At 52.4% G+C, this 24,933-nt stretch overlaps 7 protein-coding genes across 7 annotated transcripts; 3 read left to right on the top strand and 4 right to left on the bottom strand.

Moving 5' to 3' along the window:
- Positions 1-3,747: 3,747 nt before the first annotated feature.
- B0T23DRAFT_173291 (putative adenylate kinase) lies at positions 3,748-4,990 on the bottom strand. Its single transcript, XM_062832950.1, has 3 exons — positions 4,650-4,990; positions 4,365-4,519; positions 3,748-4,282 (listed from the first exon to the last, which is right to left on the bottom strand). The coding sequence occupies exons 1-3, from the start codon at positions 4,854-4,856 to the stop codon at positions 3,808-3,810; spliced, it is 837 nt and encodes a 278-aa protein (XP_062692114.1). The 5' UTR covers positions 4,857-4,990; the 3' UTR covers positions 3,748-3,807.
- A 1,164-nt stretch (positions 4,991-6,154) lies between these two features.
- Positions 6,155-7,531, bottom strand: B0T23DRAFT_382806 (uncharacterized protein). Its single transcript, XM_062837354.1, has one exon. The coding sequence runs from the start codon at positions 7,312-7,314 to the stop codon at positions 6,376-6,378; it is 939 nt and encodes a 312-aa protein (XP_062692113.1). The 5' UTR covers positions 7,315-7,531; the 3' UTR covers positions 6,155-6,375.
- A 65-nt stretch (positions 7,532-7,596) lies between these two features.
- Positions 7,597-8,672, top strand: B0T23DRAFT_340659 (putative ribosomal protein S28; the record flags this gene model as incomplete). The annotated part of the gene is made up of 4 exons (XM_062835882.1): positions 7,597-7,963; positions 8,142-8,217; positions 8,324-8,384; positions 8,494-8,672. Exons 1-4 carry the CDS (start codon positions 7,842-7,844, stop codon positions 8,670-8,672), a joined length of 438 nt encoding a protein of 145 aa, XP_062692112.1. The 5' UTR covers positions 7,597-7,841.
- Positions 8,649-10,506, bottom strand: B0T23DRAFT_173278 (4-hydroxybenzoate polyprenyl transferase). Its single transcript, XM_062832949.1, has 2 exons — positions 10,440-10,506; positions 8,649-10,319 (listed from the first exon to the last, which is right to left on the bottom strand). Exon 2 carries the CDS (start codon positions 10,261-10,263, stop codon positions 8,995-8,997), a length of 1,269 nt encoding a protein of 422 aa, XP_062692111.1. The 5' UTR covers positions 10,264-10,319; positions 10,440-10,506; the 3' UTR covers positions 8,649-8,994.
- Positions 10,507-10,810: 304 nt separating this feature from the next.
- On the top strand, positions 10,811-15,621 carry B0T23DRAFT_360739 (uncharacterized protein; the record flags this gene model as incomplete). The annotated part of the gene is made up of 2 exons (XM_062836267.1): positions 10,811-11,454; positions 11,519-15,621. Exons 1-2 carry the CDS (start codon positions 11,184-11,186, stop codon positions 15,619-15,621), a joined length of 4,374 nt encoding a protein of 1,457 aa, XP_062692110.1. The 5' UTR covers positions 10,811-11,183.
- Positions 15,622-16,418: 797 nt separating this feature from the next.
- Positions 16,419-16,816, bottom strand: B0T23DRAFT_429939 (uncharacterized protein; the record flags this gene model as incomplete). The annotated part of the gene is made up of 2 exons (XM_062840216.1): positions 16,419-16,606; positions 16,699-16,816. 2 exons carry the CDS (start codon positions 16,814-16,816, stop codon positions 16,419-16,421), a joined length of 306 nt encoding a protein of 101 aa, XP_062692109.1.
- Positions 16,817-23,571: 6,755 nt separating this feature from the next.
- On the top strand, positions 23,572-24,494 carry B0T23DRAFT_317915 (uncharacterized protein; the record flags this gene model as incomplete). Its single annotated transcript, XM_062835035.1, has 2 exons — positions 23,572-24,269; positions 24,470-24,494. 2 exons carry the CDS (start codon positions 23,572-23,574, stop codon positions 24,492-24,494), a joined length of 723 nt encoding a protein of 240 aa, XP_062692108.1.
- Between the last annotated feature and the right edge of the window lie 439 nt (positions 24,495-24,933).

Here is a 24,933-nt window from a genome sequence, read left to right as displayed (position 1 = left end):
GGGGCGCAAGCCGAGCTGAACGCCATGAAGAGGCACAGGGGTGCCGATGCTGGCGCAGCCATCAAGGACTTGCGAGACGAGATCAAGGACAAAATGGCCATCATTGACGACTTGGAGGCTCAAATCGTCAAGGAGACAGCGCACATCACCAAGCTCGAGAAAGACAATGCTGCTCTAAAAGCAAGGGCTGACCGGGTTAAGGACCTGGAGGACAAGCTTATAGAGCTGGAACACGAGAACAAGCAGCAACAGCAACAGATCAAGGGCCTAGAGAACTACAAGAAGAAGGCTCAAGATCTTACTTTCATCCAGCAACGAAACAGGACCCTCGAGGAGCAAATTGTCCAGATGGAACAGGACTTGAAGGACTTTGAGAACTTCAAGGCGCAAAACAGGAAGCTCCAAAAGGAGATTGAAGAAAAGGTCAAGGTGTTGGCGAATAACGAGCAAGAGATTGTCTACACGCTCCAATCCAGGAACGTCTTGCAAGAAACAAACGAGGAGCTCCAACGAAGAGTTGAGTACCTTGAATCGAAACACCAGGCTGACGAGAATATGATCAAGGAGCTCCAGGAGCAGCTTCAAATGGGCGGTGCCATCCATGAGACATCGGGTTCCCAAAGTCCTGTTACCAATGGCGGCTTCAACCTCGAGCATGAGCTTGAAACAGAACCTGCTGTTCGTCTAGAGCTCCAGCGGCTCAAGGCAGAAAACAACGTCTTGCGCAGCAATATGACCGTTGCGTCTGAGAATGAGCGCCTAAGAAGCGAATTGGAGTCGGCCAACAAGAAGGTTGACTTGTATCGCGGCAAGTGCACCGAGGCTATGGAGAAGCACGCCGTTGCCCAGGAACAACTCAATGCCATGATGAACAACACAACAGGGGAAAGGTTTGTTTACGCGCTCAATACTGAGTGGAAATCACAAAATTAGGATTTACTAACACCTGAGTACCTTAGCAATCCCGCTTTTGTGAATTTGCGCAAACAGTTCCTTGACACCTCGAGCGACGTCGAGAAGCTTACAAAGCGAGTTCAGGAGCTCGAGCAGGACGTTGCAGACAAGGAGCGCGAGTTGATCGCTGTCAAGACAGATCGTGAGTCCTGGCATCTTTGTGCTGAAAATGCGAAGGCAAAACTGACCAACGTTCTTCCCATAGTGTCCGTCATTGGAGAGGAGCAATCAGCTGCACTCACCGCACTCAAGGCTTCTGACGAGTTGATAGCCGAATCGCTACAGAAGGAACTCGAGGCCACACGCAAGCAGCTCAGAGAGAAGACGTTTGAACTGGACGAGATGAAGGCACAGCTGATGGAAGCATTGGTCTCCAAGGACAAGCTCCGCAAGCAGCTGGACGATGCCATTGCGAGCGGCGGAGATCCGAACAAGTCCAGGAAGGAGGACGTTGAGAAGATGGAGAAGCTGAAGGCTGCGCTCAGGCAAAAGATCGAGGTGAGCAACGACCCTTCTTCAAGTCCAACACCTCCTTATCTGGCCTCACGGGTCGTTATCCCCCTTTTGGCGAACCCCTCGCCTATCGCATCTGGGTTCATCTTTGACAAAGATGGTGAATGGGTCATCGTTCCCACGTCAATACCATCAGAAGGCTCCTGGCTTAGTGGCCTTGAGAAGACCAGTGCTTGCCTGTCAAGCATTTTCAAACGATTGAAGACTGAGATACCTGCTCTTGGTGACTGGTGATCACGTACTGTATGGTGATCACCTGCCTCTCAGTCTTATCCCTCAAGCTCCTTGTCCTTTTGCTTTCAGCTGTATCCACGATTACTTTACCTGCCCACAGACTGATTTCCCAGCTGTCGAAGCCGACAAACCTATCATCACCAAACAGTGTTTTAGCCATGTTGTATATGCACCTCTCACAAAATGCTAATGCCACTCGCCTATAGCAACTCGACAAGGCTGAACAGGAGAAGTACGATCTCCAAAGGCGGATCAAGCTTGTTGAGAGCGGCGGTGCCTATGCGGCCCAAAAGGTACGTCCATTCGTTGCTTTCCATCCGCCTGGACGATGACAGATGTAATGCGATTTTTTGTATTTGTTGTTGTTCCCCTTTGATTTGTATGCTAACCAGAGCATCTTCCGGTCCAAACAACAGGCGGCAAGCGACCAAGTCATCAAGAACCTCCAGCGCGAGAATTCCATGATTACAACAGCATGGTACGACATCACAAGCCGGCTGCAGAGCAACCACGTCATTCTCCAAAGACGGCACGACCAACCCAAGAGCTGGCTGCACAAGCAAAGGCAGTTGGTAAACGGTGAGTAAAACAATCCTTACCTCAACCCTCAATCTTCTGATTTTCTTTTTTCCTCGGGACGAAGACCAAAATCTGACCCTTATCCCCTTTTGTTCTTCTGTAGCCACGCCAAGGAGGTAGAACGTCCTCACGTAGCCTGCCCTGTCCTACCAAGACCAGGGCCGGCTGCCTCGCCGCCGCCGCCGCTACCACCATCGACCACCTACCATCATCACGTTAAGTCTCTGCAAGCAACCAAGATCAACCCACACACGGTCTCGTATTCAACCTGCCTAACTGATGCTGCGCTTTGCTGGACAGCGATCTTCTCGCTTATCCGCGCGTTACTGTCTGTGGTGGCGGTGGCGACCACCTTGAAGAACCTCTATCGTATCTCGATCGTGCTAGCAAGAAAGCCGAACAGCAATAAGTCGGGTCCAAGGTCATCATCATCATCATCAATACGACGGCTGATGGCCACCACGGCGGCGACTATGGCATTTGTTTCGGTGCTAGTCACGGGGGGTGATTGATCGACTGGATGTTTTTCTGCGTGCGTGCGTGCGGTTGGTGTGAATTCCAACAAGAATAACAAAAACAAAACTATAGAGAAGACGTCTTTGAAATAGAATGTGGGCATACCCTATCTAGACACAACCTCAAGGGAGAGTCACATGAGGGGAAAACGTCGCGAAGGGAATGAATAGACGGATGCATTGATAAGGAGCAGGGCGATCAAGACGGGCGACATATGGATTATAATAAAGACACGAAGCAAGGGCCGAAGTATCAGACGATGTAAAACGCTTACAAAAAAAATCATGTGTTAGAAGCTAGATAGCATTGCGTCGAGTTTGGTTAATCATGGAATCTTTGTTTACTTTGCCCCTGAGATGGACCTGAAAGAGGGATTAGAAAATGAGAGGAATGAACATGGTGGCGGCGATTGCCCCGTTTACATCACTTTGAGCCATGATGATATTGTTGGATCTTTTTCACTTTGTTTCAATTTTCCCCCTTTTCCTGAATCTACCCATCCATCCATCCATCCCGAACATCCGGTTACAAGAAAGAAGTCTCGTTCTCTTCTGCCTTCGTGTCACGATAACAAACATGCATCGTCGCTTTTCCCATCATAACATCAAAGACCCCCAATCCCCGTTATTTTCCGAAAACGAACCGCCTTTTGAGCGGTGTCTCCGTGACATCAAGGGTGGTGTGGTGTGGTATATATGTAAACAGCAACCTCCAGCCAGTCATGGTGACTGGTCATTTCCCCCCCCTTCCCAAAACTCGAATAGAAGAAGCAGAGCTCATACCAACTATGCGCAGGATAAGGGTAATTCGGTTTCGTTTCGTATCCGTGTCCAGGTTCGTTGGTTGAATCGGTGTATTGTACTTTTTCTTCAACATTACCGACTATTATGAAAGGAAGAAGCTTGGCCCCCGCTTCTCTTTCTGCCCTGCTCTTCTTTTTTTTTCCTTCACCACCAACCTAAAACGTGGAAAGAAACCACAAGCTGACATTGGTTTTGCCGGGTGTTTTCTTTACGAGCTCTTGGCAGCAGAAGCAATCTTGCTCATGATACCGCTGCCAGCGCTGCTAGCCTTGGCCTTGTCACCCTCAAAGATGGCGAGCAGGGACTTCCAGACCTGGGCGGGCTCCTGGCTGGCGTCAATGGCCTTCCAGATGCCCGTGTTCTGGTAGTAGCCGACGACGGGCGCCGTCTGCTTGTGGTAGGTCTCAAGACGCTTGCGCAGCGCCTCGGCGTTGTCGTCACTGCGCTGCACCAGCGGCTCGCCCGTGATGTCGTCCTTCATGTCGTCCTTGGGCGGGTTGAAGATGCGGTGGTAGGAACGGCCGGAAGCAGGGTGGACGAGACGGCCCGTGATGCGCGCGACGAGAAGGGAGTCGTCGATCTTGAGCTCGACCGCATGCTGCAGGGGCAGGTTGCGCTCGCGGAGCATGGCGTCGAGACCCTCGGCCTGGGGGACGGTGCGAGGGAAGCCGTCGAGGATGAAGCTATTGTGAGGAAGGAGGGGTTGTTAGTTTATGGTTAAAGGACAAGGGGGGGAGGGGATGGGGGTCAATGGAAAACACATACCCGCCCTGGCACTCCTTGTTGTTCTCCAACTCGTCCTTGATCATGCCAATGACAATGTCGTCGCTGACGAGACCGCCCTCGTTCATGATCTTCTTGGCCTGCTTGCCGAGAGCGGTGCCCTTGGCGACCTGGGCGCGGAGCATGTCACCGGTGGCCTATGAAGCGTTGCGCGCGTGTCGCGCATTGGTTAGCTTCTCATCCGGTCCCTAGTCCCAGGCTGGCGCGAAACAAGACACCAATCGGTTCTTTTGCATGGAGGACAGGCAGCAAGACAAGGAAACTTACAAGGTGGCAGCAGTTGAACTTCTCCTTGATCTTGGGGGCCTGGGTGCCCTTGCCGGCACCGGGAGGGCCCATGAGGACCATGCGGAGCTGCTCGGCGGTGGTGACGGGCTTGCCGCTGAAGTCGCGGGTCTCGAGGGACCTGACGCGATCCTCGAGGGAGGCAATGACATCGCCGAGGCGCTTAACTTCGTCGTCGATGAAGCCCATCTTGAATGTGGTGTGTTGGGGAGGAGTGGAGATGTTTGGTTGGAAGGTGGAGGAGGTGGAGGTGGAGGCAAGAGGGAGAGAAAAGGAGAGAGAAGCAGAAGAAGAAGAAGAAGAAGAAGAAGAGAAGAGGAAGGGAAAGTTGAAAAGAGAAATAACCTCAAATTCAAATCAACGGAGCGAAACGGACACGGAACGCGGGAGCAAGACTGGAGTCAATGGTAGTAGTACTAGGTAGTCGGGCTACGGGTACCTCTTCTAGTAGTCCGGGTCACGGTAGTATTGTATACTGTATGGAGGCCGGGGACGGTCCTGGTTTGGCTGACAGGTACTTTTGAAGCTCGGTCTTTTTTTTTTTTCTCCAGTGATCGGAGCGGCCACGGCAGCGCTTGGATGCCACTGGACCCGGACTCAGTGGTTGAGTGTTGAGCACGAGTGCCCATTCCCCGTTCATTGACTTGCCCTGAATTTTGGAAATCTGGGGATTTCATTTGCTTGCAGTAGGTTACTGTACATGACGCACTGCTACTACCTACCTCTGTCTCTATGACAATCTGTATGGATTACGGGGTACATGAGGGGAGTTACCGTTTGGTCACCTCCAACACTTCGATTTCCCTGTATGGTTGGTTATAAGGAACCGAACCGGTACATCTTTTAACCGATCACCCCGGACTTTCATTGAGTGTATCTGGGCAATCTGAACTTTCAATCCTTGCTGAGCTCGTTTTGTGCTCTAAGAGAATGGTATCACCGTCCCGAGCTCAGACAGCTACACCTGAATTCCTTCCAACAGTTGTCGTGGTGAGGGCTTTTTGGAGCTTCAGTAAGTGCCCCTCCATGGTGGTACGTATGACAAGAGCTCCGTCCCATCTGAAACCTCTAGGTATGAGGTACATCTCTCGGAATTCACCGGCCACTCAGTCGACAACAACAAACCCGGGCTTCCGATGCCATTCCTCTCCTCCGACAACCATGATAATCCTGCCGATATTGGAGGTTGGGATGGACTGGACATTGGACCAGATGGGACGGAAGGATGGCCTCGCTGGGTTCGGGTCGGCAATCCGGATGAATGGACTTGAACTCAGACTTCAGTGGGGGAGTTGGGGAATGGTGGGAATGCGGATGCCAAGTTGCAAGGTCCCGAGGATGTCAAATCCACCACACGTGGGGTTGTCCCGGTGTTCCTAGCGCCAAGCTCCTTTTGGAGACTGCCCGGCTTCGTCTCATCATCGCCAGCCTCGGCAGTCATAAGCTAGCCATGCATGCTTACGCAACAGGGAGAGCATCAAGTGATGGATTTGTTTAAAGTATGTGAGTGGGTAAGCGTCAGCTTCATATTATGCCGTGACAATTATCATTATGATAGATACGTAGCTAACTTAGGTACGTGTGTAATACTAAGGTAGTGCTCGAGTGTTCCAACGCCGTAGAAACGCCAAACGAGCCATGATAATGCGAAACCCACGGTAATGCCCTCTTCGAGCCCCAGATGCTATGTGAGATCATGTACCGCCGACTAAACAATGGCCCTCACACTCCCCGGGTTGCTGTTGTCTTCGCCGTCTGCCCAGATATCCTTACTCTCCTGTTCAACCGCGCGCATGGCAACAGCAACATCCTCCAACTTGGCGACAACATCGAGGACACCCTGATTGACTCTGGAAAAGTAGTGATCATTGGCCTCACGTCTCTTCCTTGCGAGTAGAATGTCAGCCTCAGTCTCCTGCTCGAGCTTCGCGCCGAGCTTCTCAGGTCCTCCGGCACTGCTGGGCCGTGTGCTGCCGGCGCCTCCGGTGCTCTTTGGTCCTCCGCCCTCAGCGCCTCCTGTCGTGCCACCCGCCTCGGATTTCCCACCAAGACCACCGTGTTCCGTTCCGGCAACCGACGACTTGATTTTCGCTAGCCCGCCTCCTATGACGCTTGCAGCACCGCCATTGTTCTGTGTCTCGACAGCATCATCCGCTTCACTCCTCGCCCAAGCCTGCGCCAGCGCAATCTGTGCCTGTCGTAGCTCCGCCAGCTTCTGCTCGTGATCCGGTCCAAACACCCTCGTGCCTCCGCTAGCTGACAGCTCGACCTCCTCCAGCGTCGCTTGCATCTCAGCCCAGAGCGCATCCGTCCTATCGGTGGTGCGCGTAGACTCGCCTCGAGGCAGGTGCAACGGCATGGAGAGATTGAGGGCTGTTGCGGGATTCGGGGTTGTAGAACCGGTCGTGGTTGTTGCTGCATTGGCGGCGACACTTCCTCGTCGGGTATCATTCACGGTCGGTGAAGGTAGTAGAGATGCGCCACCGCGGCCAGGTCCGAGAGGGGAGGCTGGTCCCGGTCCCGACGGGTAGCCTTGGCCGGGGCCAGCTGTTGTAGAGAGCGAGGCATGTGAGGCCGATGGCGAAGGAGGAAGGAAGAGCGATGGCGGCTCGCGCGCCTTGGACTTTACCTTGGCGAGTTGAGACATGGCTACATTTTCCAAAACAAGGGATCTTGCTGAACGTCTGTAGGTCAGCTTCAAAAAGGATGAACTGCGACGAACAGTGACACAACGAGCGTCGCGTCTCTGCGTGGGGTTGGTTGAGCTTGGGGAACCTTGACGGTACAAACATACAAGGGAAGTAACGGAGTAGCTAGCTTATCAAAGGGGCTTATCAGTCGCATCATCTGCTATTGGCCAGATGTGCACCAAATGCTCCACCTTTCACGCAATCAGCAGACAGTGGCCTGAGGCGAGTGACCCCACTTGCTCGCCACCCAATCGCACGCAGTCCTAGGGTTTTCTCGCCCTACTGCGGAAAAACCAAAAAATTCCCAGCAAACCGTGCCTTTGACCCTCCGGATTACGAACTGTACCCAGAGTCCGTGATCACGTCTCTAAGTCGGTACGTGCCTCCCTGCTGCCCCCCCGCCTTCACCACGTCGAGATATTTCGATTTCCGACTCCTCCTTTGAAACTGTCCCCCAAACTGACATTTTCAACCAAAAGCCAATATGTCTGGAGGAAAGCCCCGTGGTCTTAACGCGGCCCGCAAGCTGCGCAACAACCGTCGCGAGCAGCGTTGGTCCGATCTTCACTACAAGAAGAGGGCTCTCGGCACTGCCTTCAAGTCCAGGTACGCATCAACCCCGACGATGGCGATGGCGATGGCGATAGCGATGGAGATGGAAACGACCGCGAACGATGATGGCGAAATGAAGAGAAAGAGATGGGAATGATGGGGCGATTGAAGATCACGAACAACACAAGGCGAACCGAGACAGGGCATTCGGCTAACATGACGATGATGACAGCCCCTTCGGTGGTTCTTCCCACGCTAAGGGCATTGTGCTCGAGAAGGTCGGCGTTGAGGCCAAGCAGCCTAACTCCGTACGTACACCCCGATCCCGATTTCGATGAACTCAATTCAACCCGATTTTTTCGACATCGACAACGAGTTGCGACTTTAACATAAGGCTAACATTTGCGACCATAGGCTATCCGCAAGTGTGTCCGTGTCCAGCTCATCAAGAACGGCAAGAAGGTCACCGCTTTCGGTACGACGATCCCTCTCCAACTCCCAAATCATCCTATGATGAAACATCATCCTGCTGGAACCCCCAGCACATTCAAGTGGCACATGTGCTAACCCATATCCCCCTTTAGTCCCCAACGATGGTTGCTTGAACTTCGTTGACGAGAACGACGAGGTTCTCCTCGCCGGTTTCGGTCGCAAGGGCAAGGCCAAGGGTGATATTCCCGGTGTCCGCTTCAAGGTCGTCAAGGTCTCTGGTGTCGGTCTCCTCGCCCTCTGGAAGGAGAAGAAGGAGAAGCCCCGCTCTTAAGCGTATCGTTGCTTCGAGCAGGCAAACGGGCACGGTTCATTATGCGGAGTCTACGAGGCTTTTTTACAACGGCATTTTGGTTTTGGGTTTAAGGGATACCTGAACTCTCATGGTAGTAATGATCCAACAGAAAGCAGGTCATTAATTGCCAAAAGAAATCGTGCTTTCCCCAAAAGTCCCTTCTCTCTATCTCTCATACCTTTTGGTGTTCTGGAGATTGTCCAGGGACCGCCCTATGTCTAATAGTATGACAAACATGGTGTTATGGTACATGAAATTACAAAGATGATATCCCAAAAGAACAGAGAAACATTTACCATTTTCAGGCCGACTCCAGCTCTTCCGGCTTCTTCTCAAGCTTCTCCTGGCCGTAATACTTGAGCAGATAGTCAGTCGCCAATCCCAGGCTGATGACGCCGCCGGTAATCCAGCAGCCATTGACAAACCACCACCAGCAGTCCTTGACACTCTTCAAGTTAACCTTCTTGATCATGTAACCCAGCGTCAAGGCCGCGCCACCACAGCTTCCAATAAAGAACGCCGGTCCAGCACCAACCGCCGCGCCCGCCCCAGCGAGCAGCGCAATTTGCGCAACAGCCAAGCCTGTCAACACCTGCTTCGTCTCCTTATCGTGCTTGAGCGCAATGCTCTTGATGCCCGCCTTGGCATCATCTTTGATGTCCATGTGTGCATAAATCATATCATACAACACCGTCCACGCAATGTTGCTGGTATACAAGCACCCCGCCGCCGTCAACGCCGCCTGGTTCGCCAACAAGTCCACCCCCAGTGCGGGAAAGCCCATGATGGCTCCCCACGAGAACGTCAAGCCCAGCACAAACTGCGGGTAATACGTCACCCGCTTCGCCAGCGGATAAGACGCCACAAAAAGCAAGCTCGGCGTCGCGTACCAGAAGCACTCAAAGGGGAACTGCAGCAAAACCGCCAACCCGGCCAGAAGCTGCGACCCCGTGAATACTAGGCCTTGGAAGGGCGTGATGGCCCTCCGCGCGATGGGCCGCAGCCGTGTGCGCGTCACGTGCGGATCGAGGTTGCGGTCCCAGAGGTCATTGATGGCGCAGCCGGCGCCGCGCATGATGATGGCTCCCGAGATGAAGAGGAGGGAGGTGCCGATGACAGAGACCGGCGAGGCAGGTCCCGCGAGGGGAGCTGCTAACAAGGTGCTGAAGAGGCAGGGGAAGAAGAGATAGTAGGAACCCGTGGGTTTGTCGAGACGTGCTAGCTCGGCGTAGGGAACCCAGGAGGGGGGGAGGCGCGAGAGGAGACCGGTTGTTGGGGGCACATACTCAGGCAGAGGAGGGTCGGAGGAGGGTACGGCCGAGGTGGGGAGGGTGGCGCTCGTGGGTGTGGTTGGGATTTCGGGTTGGGAGAGGAGGGGTTTGGTGGTGTGGTAGTTGTGAAGAGTCTCAAGTGAGAGGAGGCGTGGCTTGGTGATGGCCTTGGACTGGCGGGAGGGCCGGATGCCGAGACATGGTGGTGATGAGCAGGATGGCTTGGTGAAAAAACGAGTGGTGGTGTGAGAGAAGGTTTGTCGGGGAACAAGTCTGGTCAAAAGACGGTGTGAGGACATGATGGGCGAAGTAAACTGTCTGAGATGTGTGTAAGTGTTAGTGAGTGCTAGCGGTACTGTGTAAGTGAGCAACTTCACATGTTTCAACTGACAGTGAGAGATGCCGAAGATAACCGTGGAAGTTGAGTGACAGAACTTGGGGGGGAAATAACCAAAGAAAATCTTTGTGAAATTACCTCTTGTCCCGGTCCCTACCCAGCCAGAATGTTATGCCTCTGACACTAAATCCAGAATCGAGTAGAGGTGACAAGCTTGCTCTTCAACTTGCCTCGGGGATTGTTTTCGTGATCTTATTGTCAGCCTTCTGATCTACACAAATTATTTGCGCCACAGTAAGACCCCTGGTTCTCCATCTGATTTGAGGTGTTGGCACCAGCCACAACTATAAATCATACCTTGATTGGCTCATGGCAAACAGATAAAGCTCACAAGCCCCGCAGCTTCAGCCTCCCGTCCCGCATTCGCGCTGCTTTCCCGCCCGTCCCTGCAGGGATTCATGACAACAAGGATTACCAATTGGCCTTGTCGACTTTTGCCGCGCCGGACAGTAAACTTCAAGTTCCCACCCCAGTACAGGGCGATTTCATGTTAATCACCACTGCCGGCAACGAACACCTACCAATTTATTGAAGGCGACTGCGCATTTCTCACAACAGTTGCATGCCCTTTCATTCCGCTGTCTTCCATCACCACAGCCGATGCAGGCATCTCTAGCTTGCACTCCCTACGTTATGTCAAATTGAGCATCATGTAGCTTGAATGCTTTGCGCGTCTCCCAACAACACCGTACCTCTATCGCGTAATCATCACGTCCCTCGCACGAACCTCTTCCGAACCCATTCGAGAATATAGCAGCATCGTCGCATCACAACAACCGACACACACCAGCACCAACATCACCCACCACCACCACCACCAAGATGCCGGCCGCATCCCATCCCCAGGCCAAATTCGACCCGATTCCGCCGGATCTCGATCTTCATGCCCTGGTTGAAAAGACGCCAAATTTCCACTGGGTCCTCCGCGTCTCGGCAGCTCAGATCCGCAACATCGGCCCTCAAGAGTTCGAGAGACTCGTCTACCTCCACGTTATCCGCGGTGGCAAACCGTTGGTCATTGAGAAATGGAACGATCGACTACCCAAGACGCTGTTCAGCGCAGAATGGCTCGAAGGCACCTATAACAAGAAACGTGAGTATCATGCTGTCATTTTGTGTCACTGATGCTGCAGTCTAACCACCTTGACCTTCTGCAGAGGAAAATGTTCGCGACATTGTCGCACAAACCGACATTCCAATGACCATGGGCCATTACCTCCGATCAATGAAGCAGTTGACGAACCAGTGGACCCCGAGCAACTTCCGCGATGAGCGCCGCCAACGCCTCTACCTCAAGGATATCGACTGCCCGCCCGAGTGGCACGAGCGCCTCCAGAAGATCATTCCGACGAACCTCTTTTACATGAACGACAACCTCGACAAAAAGGTTTCGAGGCGCTTCGATGACTATGACTACGTGGAGGAAAAGTCCTGCGCCCCAGCTGGTGACCTGATGAGCAGTCTCCCCGAAGAGATGCGCGCCCAGAACTTGATGTGCTACGTCGGTCACGAAGGCACATACACTCCGGCCCATCGCGAAATGTGCGCCAGCTTGGGCCAGAACATCATGGTGGATGCATCCGGAGACGAGAACGGGGAGAAGCCTGGCAGCTCCATCTGGTTCATGACCGAGACCAAGGACCGTGAGGTTGTCAGAGAATACTTCCTCTCCATTCTGGGACACGATATCGAGATTGAGAAGCACTTTGCTCAAATCAACGCTTGGAAGAAGGCAAATTTCCCCGTCTACATAGTGGAGCAGAAGGTGGGCGATTTTGTTCTGGTCCCTCCTTTGGCCCCCCACCAGGTCTGGAATCGCGGCACTCGCACCATCAAGGTTGCGTGGAACAGGACCACGGCGGAAACCCTGGAGATGGCCTTGCATGAAGCCCTTCCCAAGGCAAGGCTCGTCTGCCGTGACGAACAGTACAAGAACAAAGCCATCATCTACTTCACGCTACAAAAGTATTACAACCAAATGATTGAGATGGAGCAGAATGCCGACATCGGGCTGCTCGGCTTTGGTCAGGATCTGATGAAGAACTCTTTCCGCATGACACAAATCGCCAAAGACTTCAAGGCCCTTTTCCGCCTGTTCACCGAGATTTTGGTGGATGAGATGTTTGCCACAAAGGAGAAGGAAATTGAGTACATTGAGTTTGACTCCTGCATTACCTGCTCGTACTGCAGAGCCAACATCTTCAATCGCTTCCTCACTTGCAAGCACTGCGTTCGCACCCTGGTTACTGGAGACGAAGACACATACGATATCTGCATGGAGTGCTACGCCATGGGACGTTCATGCCTTTGTGTTTCCAACCTCACTTGGGCCGAGCAGTGGAAGTGGTCTGACCTGGTGGATCGTTATGAAGAGTGGCGCGCTCTGATCATTAAGAACGATGGCTATGTCGACTACGACACGTCTCCCTTACCACTGGAGTTGGCGAGAAGGAAGTCGGGCAAGAAGTCTGTGGCGCAGATTTGCCAGGAGCAGCTTCGGAGACGGCCATGGAAAGATATCAGCAAACTCGATAAGCCTTCGGAGCCCGAAAACTCGGAGCCAGAAGTCGACGAAAATGGGAAACCTAAGAAGAAACCACGTCGCAAAAAGAAAAAGGGCGATGTTTACCGTTGCCATGTGTGCCAGCATAAAGACTACACCTACAAGCTCGCGTTCTGTTCGAACCCAGGATGTTCAGAAGCCTATTGCTACGGTGTTCTCTACCGAGCGTTCGATCTCATGCCCCAGGAAGTCCTGCAAAATGAGAGATGGGAGTGCCCTAGGTGCCTCAAGATCTGCAACTGCGGCGCTTGCCGTAGGCTCAAAAATGGCAATGTCCCATATCATCCGAAGAACACGCTGCTTGGACACGATACTCGCCCTATCGCTGACGATCGGAGTGTGGAAACACTTGTCGATTTCAAGGTACATAATCTCAATTGGCTCAAGACGTCCGGCGACGATGGCCGCAACGTTCAGAGCAAGAGATTGCAAAAGCTACAGCAACAGGCCGAAGCCGAGAAGGCCAAGAACGCAGACGTACACATCCAGGTCCCTGCCCTACCGAGCGGTGAGCAGGCAACGGGAGCTGAAAACATGGATGACGCTTTGCAACAATCCATTGCCGACGGCTTGGGTGAGGGCCAGGAGAGACCGGATGTTGAAATGACTGGTGCATCTGCCGACCAGCCCAACGTCGCCCAACCAGCAGGTCCCGCCGAGGTTGCAGATATGTCTGTTGCTCCCGAGGATCACGATCAGTCCGCTTACCCTGATCCGTCCATGTTCGGCCAGGAGCGCATGCTTGGTATGGGTTATTACCAGCAGGATGACGATAGTCCGGACAAGATCCTGTTCGACCCTTATCAGAGACCTACGGCCGAAAATTATGTTGTTGACGAAGAACCGGAATTGATGTCTGAGTATTTGAAAAAGCAGCTTCGGTTGGCTAAGCGTAGGGCCCGCCACGCCGAAGATGACGATCCTGATTTTGCTGCACCTCGGTCTCACCATCGGAAGAAGCCCAAGCTTGACAAGACCTCCCAGCCCCCACCTACGCGGGACGGTCAAGACGACGCTCTCGAGAACATGGACCCGGCGCTCTTTGATCAGACGATGACGGATGTTGGCGGTGATATTAGAGATGGATCTGCCCAGGCTGGCGCCTCGCAACCTGCAAACGCCCAACCTGCAGATGAGGCAGCTGAGGAGTCTCGTCAAGCCCGCATGTACTCGCCCAACGTACCCACCCTTCGACATGCAAGGCCCAAGGTATCTTATAGAGTTGATGAGGATAACGAAGAAGAATTCAACGATATTCTCATCCCTCGCTCGCAGAGACCTGAATACCGGGCAGCTGCAGCACCAGCCAGTGTCGTGCAGAGTATCGAAGGACCGACTGATCCTAAGGATCCCTTGGATCTTGCTTCTGCCGCCGTTCTTGCCATTACCGGCGCCGGAGGTAACCATAGCAATGAAGCTTCTCAGGAACTCGGATCGACTCGTGCCGCTGCTGCTCCGACTGGGCCGCCAAAGCTACGTGGGCCGCATAAGAAGCGAGGACGTCCTCCCGGTCGGCCACGGAAATCTGAAGCTCACCACACTGAAGATGAGGAATCGCACGAGGCACCAGAACCCACTCGGAGACGCGGGCGTCCCCCACGCGCATCACTGGCAGCAAAGGAACCCGCGGACAGTGGTCATAAATCTGGTGAAGAAAATGATGATGAGGATATTGATGCTCAACTCGCCCAAGAGCTTGATGGATTTGACGAGAACGGCGAGGTCGTCGAGCGCGATGCCGATGCTCCTCAAGCTCCTAAGAGGAGAGGCCGCCCACCAAAGAATGGCGTGAAGAAGGTCGTGATTGAGGTCACTACCAAGGCACCCATGCTGTCTTTGGCTGAGCGCATGAAACTCAAGGGCAAGAAATTCAAGATCGGCGAGCGTAAGAGCACCGGAGGAACGCCCGGAAAGGTCATCGCCAAGCCAGTTGACTCGGTCGAGAAGAGTGCCTCTCCTGCGGGTTCTGGAAGGGTGGCACGGGATGCTGAGAAGGAGACCTCCCTTCCTGTTCGTGAATCGCCCAGGACGACCAGGACCAGGACCACGTCAGCGACCCGCCACACTGTACAGCCTGTCGAAGAGGAATCTCATCACTCTGAGTCTGAGCCGGAGGCCGAACCTGAAAAGGAGATGGAGAACAAGAAGTCTCCAGAACCACCAGCTCGACGCTCCGCGTCCCAGGCATCCGTCCGCATCAGTCCTCCTCGTGACGGGGCTTCACCTAGCAAGTCCCCAGAACGCAGTCCGAGTGTCAGCGCCTCGCCCGAACCCCCAAGTCGCGCGCCCTCCACCGCTGCCGCTCCATCTGTCACCCGCATCTCTCCCTCCCCTTCACCATCGCCTGTCCGATCGCCTTCACCACCTCCTCCACCGAAGCCCGCAGGCCCTACCGTTGTCAGGCTCATGGACACCGAAGATGAAGAGTCTGATTACGGTGGCAGCTACTCGGGATCCCGTTCGCCTTCTCAGAGGTCTCACTCAGAGCGGAGTGGAAGCGTGGCAAGTGGTACGGGCTCCGAAGACGAGCCGAGCTCGGACTCGGACTCGGATGACGAGGATATTCCGGCTAGGAAGGAGAGTGTTCGCCAGAGCTTTGCGAGTAGGGGGCGAGGAGGTGGGGTTGGGGTTGTGTCTAGGGGCAGAGGTGGGATTAGGGGGAGGGGGAGAGGAAGGGGTAGGCCCAGGGGTTCATAAAGAGATGTGAGAGGGGATTAGCAGGGGAAATTTACCAAGGCAATTCGGGACTATGTTCCCAGTAAGCGTTTATTGTCTTGTAAACGAAGGGAAGATAGTGTATAGTGGCTTGAGGATTGGATGGCTCGAGGCTCGAGGAATGATGAGAAATGTTGTTTACTATATGTTATTCGAGTCCTGGGTTTGTTTATGAATGAACGGGGGGTTCTTTTAGTGAGCCGATTTTCTTGTCCGAGGATGAGGAGGGAAGGATTAAAAGTCGATAGCAATCATTGTTCAGCTAGTATCACGGTTGCTTTTTTTGTTGGTTGCTGGTTACCTCTTCCCTTTGCTTCATTGTACATTGTATGATCATATTGGGCAGCATGTCTGCAGGTACAAAACTCGTACTGTAGTCTCTGACGCATCAAGTCTCGGTGATGTTAACATGCAGTCCCCTCGAACCTGATTTTGATGTCGTCTCCGCACATTCACCCATTCACAGAACAAATATTCCTTGAACAATGATGTTGTTTCAAATCCTCTTCAATTCGATAACACATGAACCATCATATCCATGCATGCAAAGATGGCCAGTGTCTATCTCCCTGAATGATGCTCATCCCAAACACTACCGTAATGCAATTGTAGTGCTATCCTCTCATCATCCTCCCATTGATGGCTGAAAATGCAATAGTTGCTTCGCAACAAACAAATAAATGAAAAAGAAATTAACCCGAAAAAGAAAACCTCATGAGCTCATCATACTCCTTCTCATGCTTTCGAAAGAAATTCAGTTCCCTTTGACTGGGCCTCCTTCAGTTCTTGGTATGCTTCTCCAGCTCGCGCTTGCTGGCCTCGGCAAACTCGGCGTCCGACAGGCGGTCGGCCTTGACGTTCTCCTCGCTGTTGGAGGCAAGCTCGGGCTTCCATTGACCCTTGCCCTCCTTCTGCTTCTGGAGGGATTCCTGCTTGTGCTTCTCGTAGGCTTGGGGGTCGGGGTCGGCTGTTGTTGTTGGAAATGTAAGGGTTAGTTCATATGTGGGATACATAATTAGGGGGGTAAGGTTTGTTTGTGATAGAGAGGGGAAGACATACTGTTAGACGACTCCTTGAGCTTCAGGCTGGCGGTAGAGGCAATGGTCCTCCGCGCGGAAGCGGCGACGAGGGTCTGACGGGCAGTGAGAGCGGAAGCGGTGGAGATGCGGGCGAACATTTTGAAAGTGGTTTGTGGTTGTTGTTATTGTTGTTGTTTGTGTTCAAGTTGGTTGTGTGTAAGTTGAGGGGGAGGAATTGGGTTCCTTCGATTGGTTGGTTTGGATGGATGGTAATGGAGGGTGGCTGATAGTAGAAAGAAGATAGGCTGAGATAGCGAGAGAGGCACGAAGGGAAGCTCTCCTTATTAAAGGAAGGAATGGCTGTCTGATCAAAGGATGAGGAGGGGCACTCGGTAGTAGCTGCCTTGAAGCAGGTACAGAGATGGCAGCTCGCGGTCTGCCATGACGTCATTACACCTCCGGGACAAGGGATGATCGTGATGGTTTGCAACAAGAACGAAGGACCAGCACCTCTGCCAATACTGGAGGGAGCCCCATTCTTTACACGTGCAAATCCCGCTTCGTCAGGGACAACTTGAAAGTTATAGCTTTTCTTAAGTTGTCTTTGTTGCTCCTCCCCCAAGAGACTGCCTTTTCAAACACTGCTCTGTACCCTCGCGAGAAGCTCACATTGATACTTCATTTCTTTGGCCAACCGATGGCATCAAAATTCCAATCAATCGCGCATCCACACGTTCATCCATTCTCAGGAATACATCAAACCGAAAGCTCTGACGTTGTTCCTGTTCCAAGCAGAGACAAAAGTGGATCCATATCCACGCTGAGGTGATAGTCCCCCTATCCACCAGCAATAACATCAAGCCAAGTTCGACTTGTTGAGCCTTGGTCAACAGCTTCTGGAGTGACGATATTCAGAGGAGTCATGTCTGGAGACTATTTGATTCAGGTCGCTGGAACTCCATCACCAACATTTGTTCCAAGAGCAACCAGCTCCTTCAACGCCAGACTTGTCTGTTCACGACAGTCTGTCCCTGTCAACTTTGTAGACACCGACGTCATACCTCTCAAGTGCCATGACCTGGTCAACACAGCCCTACAATAAGCAAAAGGATGGACAATTCTCTCACACTGTCAGCGTCAGAGTAGTGGACTCCCTCGAATGCGACTTCTGACGACAGAGGAGAAGAGATGATCGGAAAGATACCTGACGTTTGCACTTGAGCATATCTGAGCTGACACTTCTTGAGCATTGGCAGTGCATTGCATAACCTTAAGCATATAATATGCAAAATTAGGAGAGGTGCTTTTCGGGACCCGCGGACCCATCCGATCATCCATCCTCTAGCTTCCGATCCGATCCAAGCTAGCCTCCGGTTCGGGGACTGGAGAGGCATCATTCGGGCTCTAGGGCTGAAGTAACGACGGCAGAGGCGGGCCGACCGAAACTAGCTGCTCATACCGCCCTACTCATCCATCGAGGAGAATCTTGAGCTTCATGGTTCGTCTCAGGGTCTCACAGAGATCCAGCATCTCGTACTCCTCCCAGGCCATCGGCGTAACCGGATCTCCGGGGCGAGTGTGGGAACACTATCTCTCTTGGTAACCAAACTCGCCCAAGCTACAAGAGGACAAAGCCAAAAAAAAAAAAAAAGACGTCCGGCACACGTCCTTGTTGGTTCCCATTTTCATCGAATTTCCGTAGTACTACCTACGGACGAGTAAGGCCATTACCTTCGTTTGGAATGGTTCGGTCGGTTGTTGCCGAAGCATTCGAGTGTCAAAAACTCGAAGAAGGTCCTACAAAACACTTGGGCACACATATCGTGCTCTGACACTCTTTGGCACACGGGTACACTAGACTCGGTAGCGGATCAACTCGAAAGCCCTCCAGTTGGTACCGCGGCCAGACCAGAGTGTCGGCATACGTTTTAGGACAATCTGTAGACGAGTCGGGGAGCCCGAAGATCGATACCGCGAAGAGGTTAAACATGCGGGAAGACGACAGATTCTTGTTTGTCCATTTGGTTTCTTGGGGCTTGGAGGGAAGTGTCATCCTCCATCCATGGCTCAACTATATGCGTACGCATAAGGTGACTTCGAAGAAGGGCCTTGTGTGCCGAAAGCAACGTGGACTTTGAATCGCTAAGATGACAAGAAACTCGTGTATCCCCGGACGGGAGTACGCCTTTATGACGGTAAAGGTAGGCATATACTGTATAACCCGACGGCGGATGCGTATTCAGCCTTCCAGCTTGAACTCCGCACCGGCGATACCGCACAGTGCAGTACCGCAACATCGGGGCTCGAGGTGCCGTGGCCTCATAGGGCCGTCCCGGAATTTGAATACCGGCAGCCCGGAGACTGCAACATCCGCATCCGCATGGCACATTGCCGAAACACTGCGGGAGGCATGGGGAAGTGGAGGGAACCGATCCGCTCCGCCCCGCCTGTCCGGTCTCGTCCTTATCATCGGCCACGGGGGGAGACCGGCAGCTAACATGACGGATCCTCGTCAGTTCGCAAAATTTTACACGTGTACCCAATGATATTTGGAAAGAACAATTTTAGAAACGCCAGAGAAGCCAACTGGAGAGGCCCATCATACATGAGCGAATCATAAAAAGCCGCAATGGCCGAACGTTTGTTGCCAAAGAACCTTCGACTTGTTGTTCGCCAGGAACTGGGAAATGAAAAGCATCAGAAAACCGGTTTTCGTCTGGGCGCAGCCCGCCGCAGACCCGCAGCGAACGGCCCAGACTTCCACAAAACGTTGAATTATTATGAAAACATGAAAATCTCGCATCCTCCCCAATCGTACACTTGTATGTACATGCTTTAATCTTGTACTTAGTGTACCTACAGTAGCAAAATAACGGAACGGTACAGTATTGAACAACTGTACAGTGCAGCAGAAACAAGACAAGCATAGCCGCCGCCGCGGTCCGCCCGCGCTTGGATTCAGTTTTCCCCACAGCGCCCAGATTATAGTACTGTGTACACTGTGAATTGAGGCTCCATTTCGTCGCTTCCCGGAGAGAAGGTGGGAGCCGACAACACGACGAGATGAGACGAGACGAGAACGAGAAAGAGAGAGGGAAAACGGCATGTAGTTTGAGCACTTGATCAGCGACAAAAGGGCAGATATATTCAAGCAGTAGTACCGAGAAGTTCAAGATGAGATATGTAAGCACTTGAAAACCTCTTGAAAGTCACGCAGGGAGGTAGTCTGCCATAGTGTAGTGTACTGTAAAAGTAGCATGCTATGTTGACGACAGATGCCATACCATGCTGGCCGGGCGTCGGGCGTATGTTGTTGTTGTTGTCACGACGGATGCTGGTGGTGTAAGTGAATCAAAAGGAAAGTTGACAATCCCTCTCTACACTAGGTACCAACAAACACCCAATGAGGAAGTTTTCTCCGGTTTTTCTTTGCAAATCTCTCTTTCGGGATCCCTCCCAGAAATCAAAGATTGCGGGCGACTTTCCCCAGAAAAGACAAAAAAAAAATTAGAAATTTACGGAAATGAGATCGGAGATGGGAAAATGGCACTGCGGGCCCGGCCCAGGCACGTAAGTAAGGTTTAGACAAGGACCGGGTAGCGGGGTTTGTGATGATCTTGATTAATTGATTGACTCAAGCGAGGGAAGTTTGCGAGGATACCTGAACCTAGATCCAGAGTGAAAGGCTGAAGTTCAAGATTTGGAAAGCTCAGTTTTGGACAAAAGGCCCGAAAGTTGGGAAAAAGTGGATTGCGAACGGTTGATTCTGCATATGGAAGGAATATGGAAGGGTTTGAGGTGGTAGGTAAAGAGGGGAGAAACAGAAACAAATGATACTAAAATTGTCGACGTACATATGTACTTCCCTATCCCAGGGCCATTCCGTGGCCCACGGGGGATGATGGAGAGAATGACATGCCGACGAGAAAGCTCCAAAAAAGAAAAAAAAAAAAAAAAAAAAAAAAAAAACCAAGTCTTTATGTCTCAGTGAGACAAGCCGGCCGGGATAGACAAAGGATTGGGAAGATAAACTCCTACGTCGTGTGCGTTGCCTACCTATCTAGCAGCAACGTCGTCTAATAATATCTTGACAACGCATATGGCCTGACATAGAGCATACATGAAGACGGTCTGATACCCGAGTTGTCTCAGCTCATCATCTGTTATCTATCTTGTCGACCATTCGGGGATATCCAGAGGCTCAAGGGGAGCGGCGCAGATTCGTGGAGGTGTATGAAGTCTGGAACTAGTCTTCCTTTCGTTGTCAAATTTTGCTTGGCTAGGTGAATATTGTTGTTGTCGTTGTCCAAGCTGGATTCGAGTTGAAGAATCTTGACGACTTCGTGGCAGCTTTTCTGGCTGTCTCATGATTGTCTGGGCTTCAGTATGGCTTGCATGTAATGCATGTAGACCCGGGCCGGCGGCACTGAGTTGTAGTGTAGTCGGGAGTCGGGAGTCGGCAGTCAAGTCATGTGTCCCCGTAGCAACGTGACCGTTTGAGTCGTTGGCGACTTCAGACTGGACAAACCGGACAAGCCCAATATGTAGGTGTCAGCCTGGACCTTTTTTTATGGTTGGGTATTAGGAAAGATATCAAATCGAACGCGAGGCCCGGGCGTTTCATCGGAACGTCCATGTCGAGTCGGTTTCCCCAGATTTCGTCCACTCCCGGCCCTCCCGCCGCTCGCCGCCGTCGGGGATACTTGGGTACATGTAAGGACGGAGAAGCAAGGGGTGGTGCATTGGGGTTTTGGACTGATGTCGGTCGTCGTGATCGCTTTGGACGCTTTGACGCTACCTACGACGTACCGACAAGCAGCATCGGCCATCGGGTATCGCTATTCTTTGATTTCCCTCGAGCGAATGTCGTCCTTCGGCAAGCATCCGATTTCCATTCATACAATCATGCCATGTCGTCTCGTCAGTAGTCGTCGCCTCATGTCAAAGCTCAGAAGCGACCGACGCCAATCTCCAATGGGAGAACCTTCGCTTCCACTTCCCGTCCCTAGCACGTAACAAGAAAGAGCGAGGAACAAAAAAAAGAGTAGCGGTGAAGTAGGCAGTGCCAAAACAGCCCGATTATCAGAAATAGGGTATACATGAAGCCTTTCCAGACTGGGGATGGATGGGATGGGGGGATTTACTAGTGTACTGTGTATGTATGTACTGCGCACTCGCACACAGTGCTTCTTGACATTGGGTTCGTCACTGTCGCTGGCCACTTCAGATTGAGTTGTACGCAGTACTGCATAGTAGGTCGGGTATCTCCCAAAGCTGGGGTCCATCTCCACGCAATTTGTACAGCGAGATTTGATATCACGGTTATTTGAAAAACCCGATGGCGGATGGATGGCCCAAGCTTGAAAATATGTGAACAATGGTAAGAAAGGTGAACGTCGAGATGCGATGGATTGAAATGACTGCCGAGCCAGAACAATCACACAGTGTGGGGATTTGGGAGGGAACTTAAGTTGTTGAGACCACTCACTGCACTGCAGGCAAGAAGTGATGGTGTCGTGGACGGAACGGTGGGGGGTGCATTCTGGGACCTGAGCACACCAAGAAGAGATGCCCGCTACCTAGGAGGACAAGCCGCAGCGGCAACACCGTGCCACCCTCCTCGTTTTCGGTTTACACGTTCTGGACGTGTGCTTTCATAGAATGTCTTTGCCTTGGCTTCCGCTGCCACCGAGGACGATACTGCTGCACAGGTCTTAAGGATGCATCAATCAGCCTTCAAATGAGTGTGCAACCATACCCATTAATTCGATATGCGACATAGTGTATGTATGAATCTTATGATCTGCGTCGGCCTGGAAGTACATAGTAAATGCTCGAATCGAACGAACCGATGCGTCGTCGTTACTGTCGTGTATGCAAGCACTTTAACAAGGTGGGTTTGAATGAGGTACGTACTGTAGGTAGGTGAGATCGCTTCGCTGCAATGTCCGGGCCCGTGATTGTTTGGTTCTCGCTTCTCATTCCCTGCTTGACGGCACGACGGCGATAAGATAAACGTTTGTGACGGTGAATTGGGATGCACCGAAATGACCTTCATCGACAACAAGAATCGTCCCCCACTCGGGTTTCAAGGGGAACAACAGGGTCCATCGGCATCTAGTGTACAGCATGTACCAGCATGTCCGACCTAAGTGCCCCTCCCCCTCCCCCCCTCTTCCCGTCTCGAGAAGAAAAAGGTACCGTCACCGAGATGAACGAGTTGAGCCGAGTGATAGCGTGTGATGGCACTTTCAGCGAAATGGTCTGTGATTTCGACATGTTGCTGATTTGTTCCGGATCTTCAATTTACAGTAAAAGCTGACGATCCCCATTCGTTCTCTGGATCATATAGGAAGGTTATGTACATAGTAGTGTATTGCTCGGCGTATTTGATAGACGGGATTGTCGAGTCCCTCTCCATCAGTTTCATGACGACCAGAGGAAGAGCGATGCAAATCAACAACAATGATAGAATCTAGTGTAGATTGTCTTCACAAAGGAAAAAAGGAACGACGGGATGACGGGAGTTTGCCCCTTTCGTCACCCGTCCACGCCCCACCCTAGCCCCGAACGTCATGATGGGACGGTCTGGCGGGGAATGGGCTTATGCACTGGTTGATATCAACACAACGTGAATAAACCCCAATTCCGGCAATTGCTCGCCATGATTCAAGCGGCGAATTAACCGTTGGTTTGGGGATGACCTCTTTCTTGTCGTTAGATTTGTGTGTAACTTGTCGCCGGTTCGCATCTCTGCAGTCCTGTCGGGTCTCTTGGACCCTTGTGGGGAACCCCGTTCATCGTGAATCTCCGAGCACACCACCATGAATTCCACTTTACTTTCGTCGTTCATCCGTTCAACCACCGGTGGCGTGCAGGTTAGTTAGTTTGGAGAGCTGTCCAGGTATGGCCTATGGTTGCCTTTCTTCCCGTCCTGCCCTGTGCAACCTTCTGCGGCACGGAACACAGAGGCACAAGTTCAACCGGGGCGCCTACTGTTGTGATTTCAGGGATGCAGTCCGCGTGCAGGTCGCCGATGAGGACAATACAACACAGTCTACAGCAGATAAACGACCTAACCAGACGAAAATCTCTGGCACGCAACGAAGGGACAACAAGAATAAGCCCCATGCCTAGGTTCCTACATAAAGCTACGGCATATGCAGGTGAGACTAGGAGGGCACGATGTCTGTCACTGAATTTCTGGAAGCTTGGGGGGTTGCTTTCGGGTGTCTCGTTGGAACGGGTGGTGAAGACACCAGCGTCATCTTCGCCAATCAGTGGCAAGCTGTGGCCCCAAACCCCCCCTGTCTCCCCCAGAGTCCCAGACAGAGTCTCGGTTGTGGTCCCTTCTGTCTCTGCACCTCGAACGCCGCTCAGGTTCGCTGATGATGATGGAAGGGTCCGGGCGGGTTTTCAACCATCTGAGCCGTCATATAGGGGTAGTTATTCCCAGTTGCGACACAGTATCTCGTCAACGGGATTAGCGGGATCACAGCCTTTCCAAGTGTCACTATCGCAGCGCTCTCGAGTCTACTCCAATCTAGACGCGCCTGCCATCATGTTCCTAACCGTCTCGTCCGTGAAGTGGGATACGAGGGTGTCAGTAAGGTAGGTAGGTACTCTGATACCTCCAACGCAAGAATCTTACAGTGATTGGAGCTCGACAAGACGGGCTGAGCCGGCCCCAATTCAGGGGATAGGCGAACAAGACTGGACGTCTGGAGTTTAACCAAGCCAACGCCTCTATCACTTGCGTATTCCGAGACACTGTAGAGTCGCAATGACAAACGGCCATGAATTACATACAGACAAGAAGACGTCTGTCAGAACTGACAGTGGAGGGGCGAGAGGGGAACTCCAACACTTTCCGTAGGCCTTGGGAGTTTGCGTGGGTGGTATCCAACCCAATCGAATCTGAGCTGTCACAACCAGTCAAAGCGCGCTGACGGGGTGACCTCGCCACAGGGCTGGGGCGGCCTAATCTGCCAAAAGGTGATAGCGCAGGCCACACTGCCCTCGTCCTAAGAAATTATGCATCCACGCACCCCTCAACCGCCGTCTGCAACACGCTGCCGAAGCGGCACTGTGTAATAACGGTACGGAAAGGCACTGGAAACGAGAGGCCAAAGCCAATAAGGTTGGGAGGGGTGTCAGGTTCTACGCTTCTGGTTGTTTTTGAGAGGCCATAGGAGTATGCAGACAGCCGCCCACGATACCCTCACCAGATCGATTTGCCAAAACAAACTGTTTTTGTTTTGCATTATGGGGTAGG

This window comes from Neurospora hispaniola, assembly GCF_033458365.1.
Source record: "Neurospora hispaniola strain FGSC 10403 chromosome Unknown B0T23scaffold_5, whole genome shotgun sequence".
Classification (NCBI taxonomy): domain Eukaryota; kingdom Fungi; phylum Ascomycota; class Sordariomycetes; order Sordariales; family Sordariaceae; genus Neurospora; species Neurospora hispaniola.
Note: the sequence above shows the minus strand (reverse complement) of the source record. Positions and strands in the feature narration are given on the sequence as shown.

Coding starts and splice junctions, on each gene's coding strand:
- B0T23DRAFT_173291 (XM_062832950.1), bottom strand. CDS start 4,856: ATGGGCTTCATCGACGACGAAGTTAAGCGCCTCGGCGATGTCATTGCC. Junction 4,520..4,649: donor AGTTCAACTGCTGCCACCTT/GTAAGTTTCCTT, acceptor AACGCTTCATAG/GCCACCGGTGACATGCTCCG. Junction 4,283..4,364: donor AACAAGGAGTGCCAGGGCGG/GTATGTGTTTTC, acceptor TCCTCACAATAG/CTTCATCCTCGACGGCTTCC.
- B0T23DRAFT_382806 (XM_062837354.1), bottom strand. CDS start 7,314: ATGTCTCAACTCGCCAAGGTAAAGTCCAAGGCGCGCGAGCCGCCATCG.
- B0T23DRAFT_173278 (XM_062832949.1), bottom strand. CDS start 10,263: ATGTCCTCACACCGTCTTTTGACCAGACTTGTTCCCCGACAAACCTTC.